This window comes from Nyctereutes procyonoides, unplaced genomic scaffold (assembly GCF_905146905.1).
Source record: "Nyctereutes procyonoides isolate TBG_1078 unplaced genomic scaffold, NYPRO_anot_genome, whole genome shotgun sequence".
Lineage (NCBI taxonomy): Eukaryota > Metazoa > Chordata > Mammalia > Carnivora > Canidae > Nyctereutes > Nyctereutes procyonoides.
In genome coordinates this window covers 28,585,425-28,602,234 of record NW_026575044.1, presented here as the reverse complement: position 1 = coordinate 28,602,234, position 16,810 = coordinate 28,585,425, and the positions used below count along the sequence as shown (strand labels likewise).

The window sequence follows — 16,810 nt, the reverse complement described above, 5'->3', positions numbered from 1 at the left end:
TTCCATCCATCATGTGTAGACCCTGAAGTATTAATGAACTCATTAAAAGAGTTCTTAATTCTCAAGTCCTTTTCCCTCTTTTTTATTTTTAAATATTACAATCCTTTAGATGGCACATAAGATGCTGTTTGTTAAGGTTTCAAATGCATAAAGAAGTCATTGTTTGACACATGAATGAAGTACCAAATACTGCAAACAAAACAAAACAAAACAAAACAAAAAACTATTATAAAAAAAAATCTCTACTGAGTTGAGAGACAATCTGGGGACATGCTCCCAAGAGCAAAATATTCTGTAATGTCATGAACAAAATAATTTTTAAAATTACACATATATATTTTTTTCTATTGCAATTCCTTATTTTAAAAGCTGATAATATGCAGAGTTAAAGGAGGTATCTCAACTTCCCTTTGTACTCTTATAATCTTTAAAAAAAAGGGCAAAGGGGAAAAATACAACAATTTGTTGTGACTTAAAAAAAAAAACAGAAATCCTCTGCTGATTATCTAATATTTTTGAGACTAATAAAGTACAAATATTCTCTTGCAAAGCTATCAATAGTATACAACATAGTATGAATTCAGAAAAGTAAAATGTCTCTTAGAAAAGTATACTATCAAATGAAGTTGAATGTTTATTTTGAACTGAAACTTTCAAGTCTTTCTCTAAATGTGACACTTTTATTTTGCCAGACATCCTTTAACTTCAGACAACAACAACAAACAAATCAGCTGTTTGGAGAATTTTGAGAATTGAGAATAAAATAAATAATTAGGAAAAAAATATTTTTTGAGCTATGGCATGTTCCCACAAATTTCTAGAATCTGGATTCAAAGAAACCTACGTGAGCCCATTTCTACTTATAATCCATTTAAATGGATGGTAGAACAAGACACAAATTGATGAACACTTGAATAAAGAGCTCTTTCAAGCTCTTTGATCAGGAATGCCTTTTGGAATTCTGTAAACCACAGCCATTGCATAAGGGAGCCTCTTTCACAATTAGCTACTTATATTTCACGATATATTTCATGATAGCTCCAAGAACCTCCTACTTTATGATTAACTCAAGTGATTATTCAATCTTTAAGTGATTTTAGCTTACAGGTATTACTTGAAGTCTGCAAAAAAGTTTTACATAGCTTAATATATTTTACTCAAAATCGGGTGAAGGTGGCTAAAAGATACAAGCTTCCAGTTATAAAATAAATAAATTCTAGAGATATAATTTACATCATGGTCACTATAATTAATAATTCTGTATTATATATTTCAAAGTTGCTAAAAGAGAAGATTCTAAAAGTTCTCATGACAAGAAAAAATGTAACTATGTATGGTGATGCATGTTAACTAGACTTACTGTGATCATTTCACAATAAATACCTATAGTGAGCCATTATGTCATATACCATAGACTAATATGATGTTATATGTCAATTATATCTCAGTATTTTAAAGGTAAAATAGGTTAAATACTTACTATGCTAAGATTCAGAGATTTTTCACATTTTTACCTTTATATTTTGTTGACTTAGAGAAGCATTATAAGCTTAAAATAAACAAAAGAAGCTGAATATTATACATCAATTTTTCCCTTTTCTAAATTCTTCATTCTGATTTGTGTCTTCTTGACCTTTACCTAATTATCTAGCCTGATGTCAAGAGGCAAGATATTTCTCTTCTTTTCCTCTTTTTCTCCAACACACACAGTATACATGTATCCCTCGAATGAATTTATATTTCTTCCCTTGGTATTGATTAGATTGAAAATCTTTCATAAGCACAGTGAGGAAAAAAAAACTTTAAAAAGGAATTTTTAGCTCTCCATTTTATATGATGCCTAACAAAAACATTGTTATACCTACCTGTGTTATAATTATAGGGAAGGATTTCTAAAAATCACAATATTTCAATTTCTTTACAATAATAAATTAATCACTTAGTATTAAAGAAAATAGAACCTTTTAATTTAAAATTTAAAATGTGGGCAGCCTGGGGGGCTCAGCAGTTTAGCACTGCCTTCAGCCCAGGGCATGATCCTGGAGAACCGGGGTCAAGTCCCACGTCAGGCTCCCTGCATGGAGCCTACTTCTCCCTCTGCCTGTGTCTCTGCCTCTCTCCCCGCCCCCACCATGTCTCCCACGAATAAATAAATAAAATCTAAAAAAAATAAAAAAAGAAATAATATTTAAAATGTTATATTATTCATATATTAAGCTGGGGTTCCAGCTGACTATTAAAATATGAGTTTCACCAACAATTTCTCTAAAGATTTTAGATACATCAAACCCATGGCTACAGAGAAAGGCATTTAACTGCCAAGTCAGAGTAAAACAATATTCTAGACTCCACATCTGATACAGTGGCCACCATCCACATGCAACTATTTAAATTAACATTAACATTAATTAAAATTAAATCAAATGAAAATTAACATTAGTCCCTCAGTTGTACGAGCAATATTTCAAGTACTCAACAGCTGCAGCATGGCAGTGACTATGGTATTAGACAGCATGAATATAGAACACTTTCATTAAATCAGAAAGTGGACTGAATGAACTTCCTAGACTCTTCTCCAATCTTCACTTCTAAACTCCTCTTCATTGGGTCTCTTTAATCTCCATCTTACTGGATTCTTACCCAGACCCTCCTTCTCTGTCTATACAAGTTGTTCTCAACTTAGGGAGCTATAACCCCCATGGGACATTTGCCATGTCTGAGACATTTCTGGTTGTTACAATCTGGGAGACAGATTTTAATACTAACGTACTGAGTTGAGGCCAGAGACACTGTGAAACACCCTACAAGACACAGAACATCCCCCACAACAATGATGCTGTGTCCGTAGTGCCCAAGTTGAGAAGTTTTGGACTAGACTATTCTAGGTTGATGCTGCATGTGGACTGCCCACCCAAAATTGGATTTGTTATATCACAAGTCCCTAGTCTCTCAAATATCAATGTACACCATGTACAAGAAAGTAATACACCCTAGATCCAGTATATGTCTAGCACTCAGAGTCTTCACTATTTAAGGAAGATAGATACAAACTACAAGTTTTACTACTATGAATTATTATTTTTATAGAGACTGGAATTTCCCCACATTGGTTAGATGAAAAGTATTCAAATGTGAGTGATATCATGTATACTTTTATTCCTTTAGATTGTATATTACATGAAGGTAGGGACCATGTCTTTGCTCACCATTTTATACACATACACACACTCACATATATATATGTATGCGTTTTTATAATATACATATATATATTAGTATATAGGAAGCTCTAAACAAAAGGTGACATTGTATGAGAAAAACAAGATACAGAATTGTGTAAACAATATAAACTTATTTTTACAAAAGAATGATAAAATCTTCTGAGTATGTACATATGTTTGTGTGTATGCCTGGGTGTGCTCATGTGTGTATATGTGTGTATAAGTATAAGGAAAATAGAATGATACAGTAGTTCGTTAATGCAGATTACCTAGGATAATGCTACTGTCAAGGGAAAGGAGAAATTTTTTGAAAGGTTAAAAGAATAGGTAAAGCTTATGTGTCAAATAATGATGATAAAATTATATTTTCATTTTTTAAATAATGGGGCAAGTAAGAACCACCTCTAATGGAGCAACTGAGGAAAATCAAAAGCATAAGATCTATTCATTAATATAGCAGTTGTATTTTAGAAGAGAAACAGCTAATAAATAAGAAATATAATATTTCATACAATGATAAATCTTCTAAAGAATATTAAAATTTAGGTTTCTGGGGGGAGATAGTCCTGAACTCAAGAAAGATACCAGGGCTTGGAGAAATAAATTTAGGATTCTTCAGGGTGTAAATGGCATTAAAAGTTACATGATTCCATGTGATCATCTACATGAGAGTGAACATAGGGGAGGAAAGAGTTGAAGGCTGCACTCTAGGGCTCTCCAATGTGAAGTGGCAAGGATGAAAGCCTACCAGAGATGAGCAGAAAAAGTAGAGGGGAGAAAGCAGAGATAATGAGACAACTTTTCAAATGAGTTTTGCTGGAAAATATGTTGTGGGAATGGTGGAGAGAAATGGGACACTGAATTTAAGGTCACAATGGGATCATTGGAGGCTTTCTAAAGATGACTTTCATTACAGCAGACTTGTATGTAGGAGAAGAAAAGAAGGGCTCGCAAAAGAAAACTCAGTGAGAAATGTGTGGAAAAGGCATTTATACAAGGGAAGACTTAGGCAAGACTTAGGCTTAGACTACAGAAGAAATGACAAGATATGTCCCTATCCTTGAGGCATACATCCATATATGATGAAAAAGTACTTTCCCTTCAGAGTAATTAATATTTGAAATTATTCCATTGAATTTTATTAAAATCAATGTAAATTTGTATCACATTAGCTAATCCCTAGCCAAAGATCCTCAACTGACGACTTCAAACAAGAAAACCGTGAACTTCCATCATAGGACACAGCCTCTTGCATTCTCCAGAATTATAGACTAAAAAAGAGGGTGGTACAAATAAACAAAACACACGAATAAATACAAATGGAGTGAAAAATATATCACTGATATATATTTCTGTTATTCTAGGATGTCAGTGCTAAACAATTTCCAATAAAAAATATGAGTAAAGATGTCCACTCATATTATAAAAGAAAAAAGATAACCAAACCAGAAAAATTTCATTCTTAGAAATTATGCAAGTAAATATCCTTTTTATCCCAATAGCTATGCTACTCTAGTGGGTGAGATGTTTTTTAAACCCAACCGATCAAAATAAATAAATAAATAAATAAATAAATAAATAACAACAACAACAACAACAATAACAAAAAAAGCCAACTGATCTATGCACTCCTCCTTCCTTGTAATTCATGCCAAGGACACCAATATCTTTTAGATTAATCTGAAGTGTGAAAAAGAAACACCCTTGCCACCATGTGTTTTGAACTTTTGGTACACTTAGAACTAGGGATTTCTTTTTTTTTTTCTTTTTTTTATAAATTTATTTTTTATTGGTGTTCAGTTTGCCAACATATAGAATAACACTCAGTGCTCATCCCATCAAGTGCCCACCTCAGTGTCCGTCACCCAGACTAGGGATTTCTTATATCTTGACAGCAAAAACAGATCACTAACAGAAGCTAGAAATGCAGCAATCTTTTACAACCAGTTTTTAATAGCAAGTGTCAGAGAAAGCAAGAAAAAAGTTTCATTTCCCTACCTACAGATGTAGACACAAAACTTCAGTCAAAAAAATAGTCATGTAAACTTGTTAATTACAGGAACAACAAACTAATGTTGAATAAAACTGGCCATTTGCCTTCTATTTATTACCTTTCATTTTCACTCACAATTACCATAGTAAGGTTCAAATTTAACTTTCATACATAATTCTATACTTACAAAGATAGAAATCTACAAAGATAATTTTTAAAGATCTGTACAAATAGTAGACCTAAAAAACTAACTGTCCAGTCTACTTTCTTTATATATGTAATTTTCTTCCTATCAAGAACAATTGGAAATTCAGGAATTGTCAATAGACCCAAGAATAAGAGATAATGATTTTTTTCCCCTTTACAGCTGAATAAAGTAACTCAAAATCCCAGCAAAAATCTTCTTACCCAACTGGTGCAGCCACTCTGGAAAACTGTGTGGAGGTTCCTCAAAGAGTTAAAAATAGACCTGCCCTATGACCCAGCAATTGCACTGCTGGGGATTTGCCCCAAAGACACAGATGCAATGAAACACTGGGACACCTGCACCCCGATGTTTATAGCAGCAATGTCCACAATAGCCAAACTGTGGCCTCGGTGTCCATCGAAAGATGAATGGATAAAGAAGATGTGGTTTATGTATACAATGGAATATTACTCAGCCATTAGAAACGACAAATACCCACCATTTGCTTCGAAGTGGATGGAACTGGAGGGTATTGCGCTGAGTGAAATGAGTCAATTGGAGAAGGACAAACATTATATGTTCTCATTCTTTTGGGGAATATAAATAATAGTGAAAGGGAATATAAGGGAAGGGAGAAGAAATGTTTGGGAAATATCAGAAAGGGAGACAGAACATAAAGACTCCTAACTCTGGGAAATGAACTAGGGGTGGTGGAAGGGGAGGAGGGCGGGGGGTGGGGGTGAATGGGTGACGGGCACTGAGGGGGGCACTTGACGGGATGAGCACTGGGTATTATTCTATATGTTGGCAAATTGAACACCAATAAAAAATAAATTTATATAAAAAAATCTTCTTACCCAGCAAAATCACTTTGATAAAACTTTCCTTTTATAAAAATTGTTTTTTAATTACAATTTTGTCTTTTAGGAAAATTCAAACATCCAAATTACTCTTTTGATCATTTTTAAATGCTTAATTATTATAGCTCAAGAAAGCAAAGCTAGGAAACATCACAGAAACCAAAACTACACTGACACAACACGTTTTGTATTCAGGGAGCAAAACGTGGGCAAGCTTGATTTTTATAATTAACATCTGTTTATAAATCAGTCTGTCACCCTACTTTTGAACAAAGTACTTGAATCCAAAAATAATGAAAGTGGATAATAGAACCTGAAAATACAGAAAAAGTCCCTGTAGAAACATTAAAAACTGGCACAAGAGAATAAGATGGTTGTTTTAATACATTCTGACTCTGACTCAGGTTTTTGTTGTTTTATTTGTTCAGTTTGAAAGGCTTACCATCTTGCTGGCCATGAAGAGCCTGAGGACTTTGCATTCTTTCCTCAAGATTGGAGCTAAGATCAGAGTTCACAGCTGACATCCGCGTTGAATCACTCATATCAAATTCATCACTTTCTATTGAACTTTCATCCTGAAAATGGTTTTAAAATATCATCAAGCATCATAAAATATAACATTCAAATAGTGACCATTTTATCTACAGGGTCAATTAGAGTTTAGCAAGTAAGTAAGCTTTTACAGAACTCAGTAAAACATGTTACATATTTATAGATCCTTGAAATAACAAATAATGTAATAATTTCTCCCTTTAAGGAATTTCAAAACTTGTGAAAAATCAAACAATGTATCTATGTACAGGCAGATTTAAAAGGTAAAATAACATGTTTAGGAAGGATATAGTTGGGGAATTATCCAAAATAATGAAAAATGTATTTTTTTAATTAGTAAAAAAAACTTCCTAGAAAAAGTCAAATCACAAAATATAACATATGGAGAAATATGTGTTTTGAGTCTAAAAATAAATGACCTAATAAAATATTATAAGAAAAAAATCTTCGGATGCAGTATGAAAACCTTAACCAAAAAATTGTCGTTGACAAGCAGGATGGATTCTAATAATTGACAAGCTTACATGGCTATATTGAAAATCCACATTTACTGAGAGCAAGTTTTATCACATCCCTTCTTTCCTTACAAGTGAATATACATCATAATACAAAAAGAAGTTCTAAGTACAAATGTGCAAGATCCATTTGCCAAAAGCCAGTTCACTGAGTGGTGAAATTACCCAAAGGCCTGTTTTCCAAAAGCCCAATTCATCAAAGCCTGTCAAAAACTAACTTAATCCAAATCCTAAAATATTTTGCTGTAGCCATTTCACTGAAGCAAACTCCTGTAGGAGAACTGATTTTCGGCCAGTCGTATACTTATGTAGGCAGAACAGCCTGAGGAACCTGCTGTGACATACATATTGCAAGTATTTAATCAAAATCACCAGGTTTGACTTTAGTTTGTAAATGTCTGATCTGAAGGTTTAGCATTAATATAATAATTAGCAGTAGCTGTACTTGTAGTGCTATTTCGGTTCCAGGTAATTATTCTTTATATTTGTTCATTCCCTTCAACTTTATCACCACCTGTCCCAGGATTCATTGAATTTTACAGATTGAGAAATTGAGGCACAGAGCAGTTAAAGAATGTATCCCAGTATTATATACACCAGAACCGGGATTTATATGAAGTAACTCAGACTTGAGAAAATAGCTTCTTTGAATAGGAAGAGTTACCTTGGCTTCATAAATGACATCTTGGTATCAGCAAAGAAGTTGCTATGGTTAGGGGACTGGAACATTCTAGTAGACTAACAAATTGGCATTCTGATCCATAGGTCAGGTCAAGGTGATTTTGGTGTCCTTCCTTTACAAAAGGTCTGATCATGTCTGGGTCTACTGAGTAGCACTAGCTCTTCATTAATTCAGCAAGGAAATGCCACCCTGCGAGGCCTCTGGGCAATCAGCCACATAGACTTCTCCCGGCGGCATGCCCTCTCTCTCGGTACATTATGTTTTCTCCAATTCTAAATTCTAAGAAAATCCAAAGCATCTGAAATAAATATATATGTTAAAAAGAGAAAAAAATAACAATTCAATGTGCACATCAACATTATCAGTGTGTACCATATACATATACATACATATGCACACGTAAGTAAGTGACATAGATATTTATTATATATACTATATATAGTGTCTACGATATGGTAGTATTTTAGAGCACATTCTTTAGAGCCAGACTGACTGATTTAGATCGAGGCTCTGTCACTTAGATGTGTTACCTTACATAGGCTACCTAACTTTTCTGTGCCTCAATTTCTTCATCTATAAAATGGAAATAATAGCATTAATCTCATAGGGCTATATAAAGATTAAGGAAATATAATAATATTTAAAGTAGTTAGAACAATGTCAGATATATAATAAAAGCAAAGCTGTTTAATATTTTTATGTAGAACATACAGAAAATTCTGCAGTATATAATAGGACTCATACTAATTATATTTTATGAACATTTACAAAAAATAAATATATTTATAATGGTAAAGATGACCAACATGTGTTTGTAAAGTAGCTGTGTATTCTATATAAACATGGTCTTTAGAATCAGTATGTATTATATATACTAAAAATAGCTAACAATATGTAATCCAGTAAAATATCATTTCCAATATATACCACCTGATATATATCATGTGTGCATGTGAATGCAGGTGTGTATGTAAAATGTATGTGTACGTGAGAATGTATGTGTGTTTAAAGAAAAACTAGACACAAAGAGATCACAATCTCTGATTCATAGAATGATTATAGAAACTGCTATACCACATTATGAATAATCAATACACATTTTATCACCAATAAATAACACTCTTATCAGCACACTTTGTAAGAAATGTGGACAATAAATTAACTGGTTATATAACGAAATGTACCTGTTATGTATTTTATTTTTTAAGATTCACCATTCTATTTATCATCATAAGTGGCTTAATGATTGTGACTATCTTAAATATTTTCCTCCATGACTTCCTATGAAATATAATTCAGTTTTCATAATTCTACTCCTTATTAGAATATAAATTATCCAAAACCTTTAATGAAACTAAGTGCATGCATTCATTCTGTAAGTTATATTCCAATTATTAAATGATTAGATTACTATCTTTTAATAAGAGGTGGCAAAAGTATATAAAGTATAATATTGTGGTTTTTTATTATCATTGTAGAAACAATGCTAATCACTCTGGAAAGAAATTACTGAAGATTTCTACGAGTGAAGAATCATAAAACTTGATTGATATATTAAGTATTTTATTTTATTCATAATCATCTGCTGGCGACTCATCTAAATTTTTCCCTCTGTGAGTATTTTATTCTGTATGACAACCAGAAAGAGAGTCTTCACATCTTACAATGTGACCTTATTCCTTATGTTACTAAAATATTATCATAATGAAAGCCCTGGCCAACTATTATAGCATTTGCGTCCCTAACACTTAATTTTTAAAAATTAGAATAAATATTTTACTGTAATAAATAATTTTATCCCTAGTCTTTTTCCTTTTAAGACAGTTGCTTGAAATTCTGATCCCTGATCTATACCATATTTTATTTCAGTTTTCAATTCCAGATTTTACTTCAAAAGAGTCTGTACCATGTGACTCTTAATTTCTATTGCTATTGCCTTAATCTCATTTTCCCATTTTCTGAATAATTAATAATAGTCTCCTAGTTTTCTACCCACCTCCAATCTCTTCCCCACCAGTCCTATTTATTGACTACTGCTAAATTAATCTTTCCACTTCAGAGAGTGCTTCTTCTCTGCTCATAAATTTGCAGCTATATTCAAGTCAATCCAAATCTACCAAGTAATGTGTAAGCTGCTCAATCAAACATAAAGGGTTTTCCAAAAGACTGCTTGAAAACCACTCTCACCAATCTCATCTTTGTTCTGTTTTTCATTTGCCTTATGCTCAAATCAACTCAAAGCCTATATTATCAGCCTTTCTATGAAATGCACCACCTCAGACTTTAGTGTGCGTGAGTGTAGTTATTGTTAAAAGTTCAGATCACCAGGTGTCACACACTACATCTAGAATCAGAATCTTGGGGTCGAGGTCCTGCAGCATGCAGTTCAGTAAGCTCCATGGATGTCACTAATGCTAGTTTTTAGCCAGTAATGTTCAGAAAAACATTCTGTGCTGTTGGAAATGCTCTATAATATCCCCTATTCAGCAGATAACTACCAGCTATGCTTGGCTATTGAGCTCTTGAAACATGGGTAGTGCAACTGAAAATCTAAAAATTTAATTTTAGTTAATTTTAATTAATTTTCGATTAAAGTTAAATATCCACATGCAGCTGGTGGCTACCACATCGGACACTGAAGATCTGACAATTCTTCATTGTTGGATCTTGAAAATATTTTCAATTATTCACAATTATCAATGTAATAAACATCCTAATACATAATTTGCTTCATTCATTTCATCCCTTAATACAAATTTCTAGTTGAAGCATATGAGTAACTTTTAAAAGTTTTTAATGATTATTGCCGAGCTCTCTCCCAGTAAATTTATCCTGGTTTAAACTCTGTCAACAGTTTATAAGAAGGTCAACTGATCTTACATTGGATAAAGTATTTTGTAATCCTAAAGAGATCCCCATTCCGTCTTTATTTCTCTAGTACCATTTAGCATCTTCTCATATACATACTTTCATTACTTACTGCCTTTATCCCCCCTACCCCTGACTAGAGGTTAAACTTTATAGGCAATATTTTTGTCAATTTACTCACTGTTTATCTCTATTGTCTACAAGAAGGCCAATCACATAGAAGGTACTCAGTAAATATTGGTTGAACTAATAGAATTCACACATTAAAATTTAAATATACCTGAGCACAAAGAACTATCTCACTTGAATTCCTTTTCAGTATGATTTACTTAACCACTTTCCTATCTTTCAATAATCACAACTTCTAGAATCTTGCAAATAATCTAGTCGCTTATCTGAATATTTCTAAGGCTGTGTATATCCAATTGGTATCTTCAAAATGTAAGGCTGAAAGTTATTTTCCTAATCCAGTTATAAATTAAAAAGATCCACTTCCTTTGTATGAAATACTTATGATTCTTTAGAAGCCAGAAAGATTCAGCATATGTGGGCTGTACTGTTGGCACAAAGTTGATCTTACTTTTTAGCCTAGAAATAAATGTACCAACATCTGAGTGAGCTTCCTACAAATAATTTGACAGCTCTAACTAGTTTATGAGGTTTTAAATTTTTTCCAATTATATAATAAATGATGGGAATAATTTTTCCATTCTCTGGGATGGATAGACATTAATATTTTTTAGTTGTCTCTCATGTCTTTAACCCAAAGATTTTATTACTATTTATTTAATCATTTATATGTAGCCATCTGGTAATATGAAATCCAAACAGCCACTATACAAATACAGATCTTCTCATGGAATATATCCTTAATAGTTTTTTAAGATAAAATGATTTTATAAATGCAGTTTTAAGATTAAACCCGCTTAAATAAAGAGGAAAACAAAAAGGTGAGTTTTATTAAATAAAGCTCAAGAAAGTAATATTGAGAGAATTTTATAATGCTTCACCAAATAATGCTTTATTTGAAAAACATTTAACCACATTTCCTGTTCTTGAGAAATTTCAAGGAGTATACGTAATAGCTTGAGAAACTATTCCTATTATTGATAATCTGAATGTGTCCATTGATTAATGTCTACTAACTAGTTAACAAGGATTTCCTAAAGCCCCTATTGTTATAGGTTTTTGGGGGAATACATATAACTTGGTCCTTGCTTTTGGGATACTTCCACCAAATTGAACAGTTAATTCGTATCCTAGAGAATATTCAACAAATGTGCATTTGTGTCTAATAGATGCCAGTAAGCACATTTCTAGATACTTACTGTACAAATTAAACAGAATGGTTTGAAACATCAAAATACTTCTAATTAGGAAGAATCACCACAACTTATCTCTAGAAAATGCAGAGAAGTAGACAAACTAATATATAGAATAATGAAAAAGAATGTTAAAACGTATGAAATATTTAGATGGTGGAACAATGATTATACTTGAAATACCTGTTAAGTGACTTTTTTTTTTTTTACTTCCAGGCAAAATAGCCTTAGTACTAAAGGCTTGGACACTTTCCTTGGATACTCACTCATTTGGGACACTTTCCCCTGAACTTTCTAGCACTTTCCCAAGGCCAGCTTGATGGCAGTCCATTAAGGAAAATGAGTCTTTCTTGGGAATGAACACATTCCCACACAGCATTAAGGTAGGTGTGTTGAGACAGGGACTCTATCAAGGACTAGAAGTTTCTCCCCGTTTCTCCATCTGTGCAATCCTAGTGACATTCTTTTCATTAAAAAATAAATTACCATCTTCAAAATGCCGTCATGCTTAATACAATAGTCATGGTTATCAAACTCTATTCTGACTTGGAAGTAGATATTTCCATTTTACCTCATCTTGCTGTGAGTTTAGCAGCTGCAGTTTCATGTGCTTCATATAGGCCATGGTAATTGGCATGTTGTAGTCAATCATGCTGGTCACCAAAGTGGGAGGTTTTCCATTATCTGTAATAAAACATTTTTAATGGGTATGAAAGTAATTCCACATTCTACCTGTAATTTCAGAATGATCCAATTTGTTCAAATTGAAATAGGATTCTAGATACCAGGTCTTTAGGAGATTGGTAGCATTATGGATAGATTGCAGAAAAAATAACTATACAAAAGTGTATGGGACAAATTAACACTACAGATAAATTAGTTATTACTAATGACAGGGAAGCTTTTTGATACCCCAGCAACACCGGTGGGTGAAGCCCATATAGTGATTAAGCACAATTATTTGTATTTTTGTATTTTTTTCTCCTTTGCTGCATACCTACTTTAGCTATGTGCTAGTTGAGTGAAAAAGAAAATTTGTATGTTTTTTTAATTTTTCTCTTTTTTTTTGTCTATTCATTCCCCAACACATGGGAATGAACTAGCCTAAAAGTACCTTTGAGACTAATTTAAACTCTGAGAGAAATTGATAGATTAGAAAAACCATCTAAATAATTTTTAATGAGAGCTAAAGACAAATTGTAACGACGTAAACATTTTAAGTGAAGGAGCTCCACGCTACTCATCACTTTCAGAAATAAGGAATTGGTAGATTTAAAGGGACACCAATGGAACATCCTTGCTAAGTACATTTAAAATACTATGGAATACACACAATATGTGAAAATTAAAACATTATCATAGGAAAAAAGCTAGTTGCCACAGTCAAAACTGCCTTTCTTCCGAAAATGGGCACAGAATCATTCTGTAAGTAGATACTCAATATTCACTGCCTCCTACTCAAATAAATGAGATGATCTGACTTATTGAACTGTTTCAGTCTACCACATTTTTATAAAAATGTGGGATATAAATTGACATTATGAATAAAATTACTTTAAATCTCACTATTTGACACTGTGGCTACCTTTGTGATCTGTTCCATCTGGGTTTAAATGCATTCTTTTCTGGCACTCTGAGCAGCTCATTAGAAACCGTGTCACCGCTTCTCTTGGTAGGAAGGCATAGCTCTCTGAAATCTGAAATGATTCACAAAATAGAGGTGTTATTATATAAGCTGACTGAGCATGAGTCAACAGAAATGATCATTGTATTTCCAAATAAGACGCATTATTCCATAATGGCAGGAAGCACAATGAAAGCATGCACTGCATACCATGCATCATTTCAAGAAATATCTATCCAACTTGATTGCATGTCTCTTAATAATAGCTAATAATGCGATGTGGCGAAAAAGAATCAACCACATCTGGATGGATATCTGTTTATATTTCTGCATTTCTTTTAGGAAAAGTAATCATAATGTGCAGATATTCTAGTGAATTTTCCTTGTTAAAAATTGTCAACGTTGTTTTTTAAAAGTACTGCTAGCACCATCATAGTTTTATCCAATTTTACATATATTTTTAAAAATTTAGCCCCAACTAGAAACAATAAACTTTGGATTTTGCATTAATGAGCATTTCTTCATTATGGCTTTTTAAAACACTTTAATTGAAAATAATAGATAATTCTAAGAGAAATTATGTATATATTTACTGCAGTGAATCATCCCTTCCACAGAAAATGACACACCTGGAAATGCATTTTGGCCACTTATTCCATGTATTATCTTATGTCAGTATTTCATAATTTATGTCTACAATAGCTCACGCTGTCATAGTAAGCTTTCCCCATACCCTATACAGAGCTTCTATTTTCAGAACCATGATCTAGAATCATATTAGAAATAAATACTTCTGTCAGAAAATTTTTAAATATTAACTTTTCAAAAACCAGAGTATTTCTCTTATCAAAGCAAGTAAATTCAGAAGTGAAGCTGACATATTGCTAAATATCTCTAAATAAAAGCAGACACTGACTGATACAGTGCTATTAAGGAGTGTGATACAGGGCATTAGTCTTCCACCATAACACTAATGCTGGTACATAAAACATGAGATACAGAAGAAGAAGAAATGAGTTGTAAATTAGACGTAAATGCTACAGACAGTTGCTCAGATACATGCACCAGCTGTCATGAACACTACTATATTTTAATTGTAGAAAGGAAAGAAAATATGCATCTTATGTATAATTAAGTCCAAGTCTACAACAATTCCATTAATAGTGATGGGGTTAATATTTACCTATTCAGGCTGTAGGAAAAAACCAACATTGAAGAAACCCTATGCACTAAAATCCAAAATTGTAAAGCATACTTTGCCTTGAATTTAATAATAAAATCAGTTTGCATCACTTATCCTGAATCAGGGCAAAAAAAGCCATAAGAATACCAAAAAGACAAAAAAAAAAAAAAAAAAAAAAAAAAAAAAGAATACCAAAGAGAAAGTGTAAGTCCACAATTAAATCTATTGTGGATGATCCATACACAGGTAATTAAAATTCAACTCCACTAGAGTTTTTAATATAACTATTATTTGTAAATTAAGATGTCCAGTTTTTTAAAAAGTGCATTTTTATACTATACAAAGAATCGTGAGAGAAAAATAAAGAGAACAATTTAAAAGTGTTTCATTAAACTATTTTATATTAGTTTTCAAATAAAGAAATATATACACAATTTAAAATCTCACTTTCTCTTTTGTTATTTCCCTAACTACACACACACACACACACACACACACACACGAATTTGATTCCTATTTATCTATTTTACTGACGGAATTCACATCTCTGCCTGTTTTGTTTATCTGATTAGAGATCTTTTTTTTTTCTGACTCTCTGAAAACCTATATTAAAATAATTCGAAGTTAAAAAAATATCCATGATGCATGCCTGGTCCTGATATTTTAACTCACATGGAGTCATGGCCAATTGGAACTCTGTGGCTGACCATAAATTCCTCAACAAATAGCTTTTGAGAAGAATGTTCTATTGATTTTCATAGAGGATTTCTATTACAGCTTTCTCTACTTATATAAAAGAGAAATCTTCCATTGAAAAATGATGGGCAAATGGTGGACTTGAAGATACCTTGCATATGCTTCCAGTGTCCTGATGCTCTCCACAATCTGCCTTTTTCCCAATGCTAATAAGGCACTTGTGTAGGAATCCCTTCTAGACAGATTTAAGACTAATCTCAACCATATTACTTGTTCTAGCATTACTTTGCTCCAAATCTGTGTTTCAATAATCATTATTAATCATATTAAATTTATTTTATAGTTTAACTCTGAAAAACAGAGTACCTGCAATGGTACAAATATGTTTGTGTTCATATGTACATGTGTACACGAAAAATATATAAATTCCCATTTTATATCTTAGGAAAAAATTAGCAAGTATTTTATCACATTATTCTCTGTGATGTTATTCTGACACAGCACTTGGTATGTCACTACATGTTAAAAAATGGATAAAAGCACTTCCCTAGGGGTACTTTTCTTGGTGTTCAGAATCCATTCTATGGGGAGGCTTGCCAAGGCATCTTATTCTCCTTGAATCCTTTCTTCCTCACCTCATGCTTACTAGGCCCACAGACCACGGAGTCTTCTTATGCACAGGGACACAAGATCCCAGACATATCTCATACTCATTTATGAAATAATATTTCTCTTGCTATGGAGGTGAAGATGGAAAATAATTTCTTTTTCCTTATCTAGAATTTTTCCTCCCAGCCTTCTTTGACATTAAGAATCCTAAGCAACCTTCATTGATAAAGTTCTTAGAATATATTGCAAAATGAAGAAATATTTTTCAAAAGTTCTTAAATTATGGTACATTTGAATAAATACATTTCATAATTAAAGCCCTGTCTTTTGATCCTGTTGGTATCCTCTGGTAACCCCATTCAGAGATAACACTGAAAGCCTACATGTGAAGCCTCTTTAGAAATTGAGGCAGGGGCTTAATGCCCTTATGGTTCCTTCTCTAGTGAAAGCTCCTGTTTCTATTTACCAGGAGTGAACATTTGAAATGCTGAAGTAAGG

At 32.6% G+C, this 16,810-nt stretch overlaps 1 protein-coding gene across 2 annotated transcripts in view; it reads right to left on the bottom strand.

The window, feature by feature from the left end:
- NOL4 (nucleolar protein 4) overlaps positions 1-16,810 on the bottom strand; it is a 400,678-nt gene that overhangs the window by 265,136 nt on the left and 118,732 nt on the right. For both annotated transcript variants that reach the window (XM_055324042.1, XM_055324043.1), the window contains exons 3-5: positions 13,786-13,897; positions 12,772-12,884; positions 6,704-6,836 (exon numbers count right to left, since the gene is read on the bottom strand). In XM_055324042.1, coding sequence (XP_055180017.1) covers positions 6,704-6,836; positions 12,772-12,884; positions 13,786-13,897 — 358 coding nt within the window. The remainder of the gene's footprint in view (positions 1-6,703; positions 6,837-12,771; positions 12,885-13,785; positions 13,898-16,810) is intronic.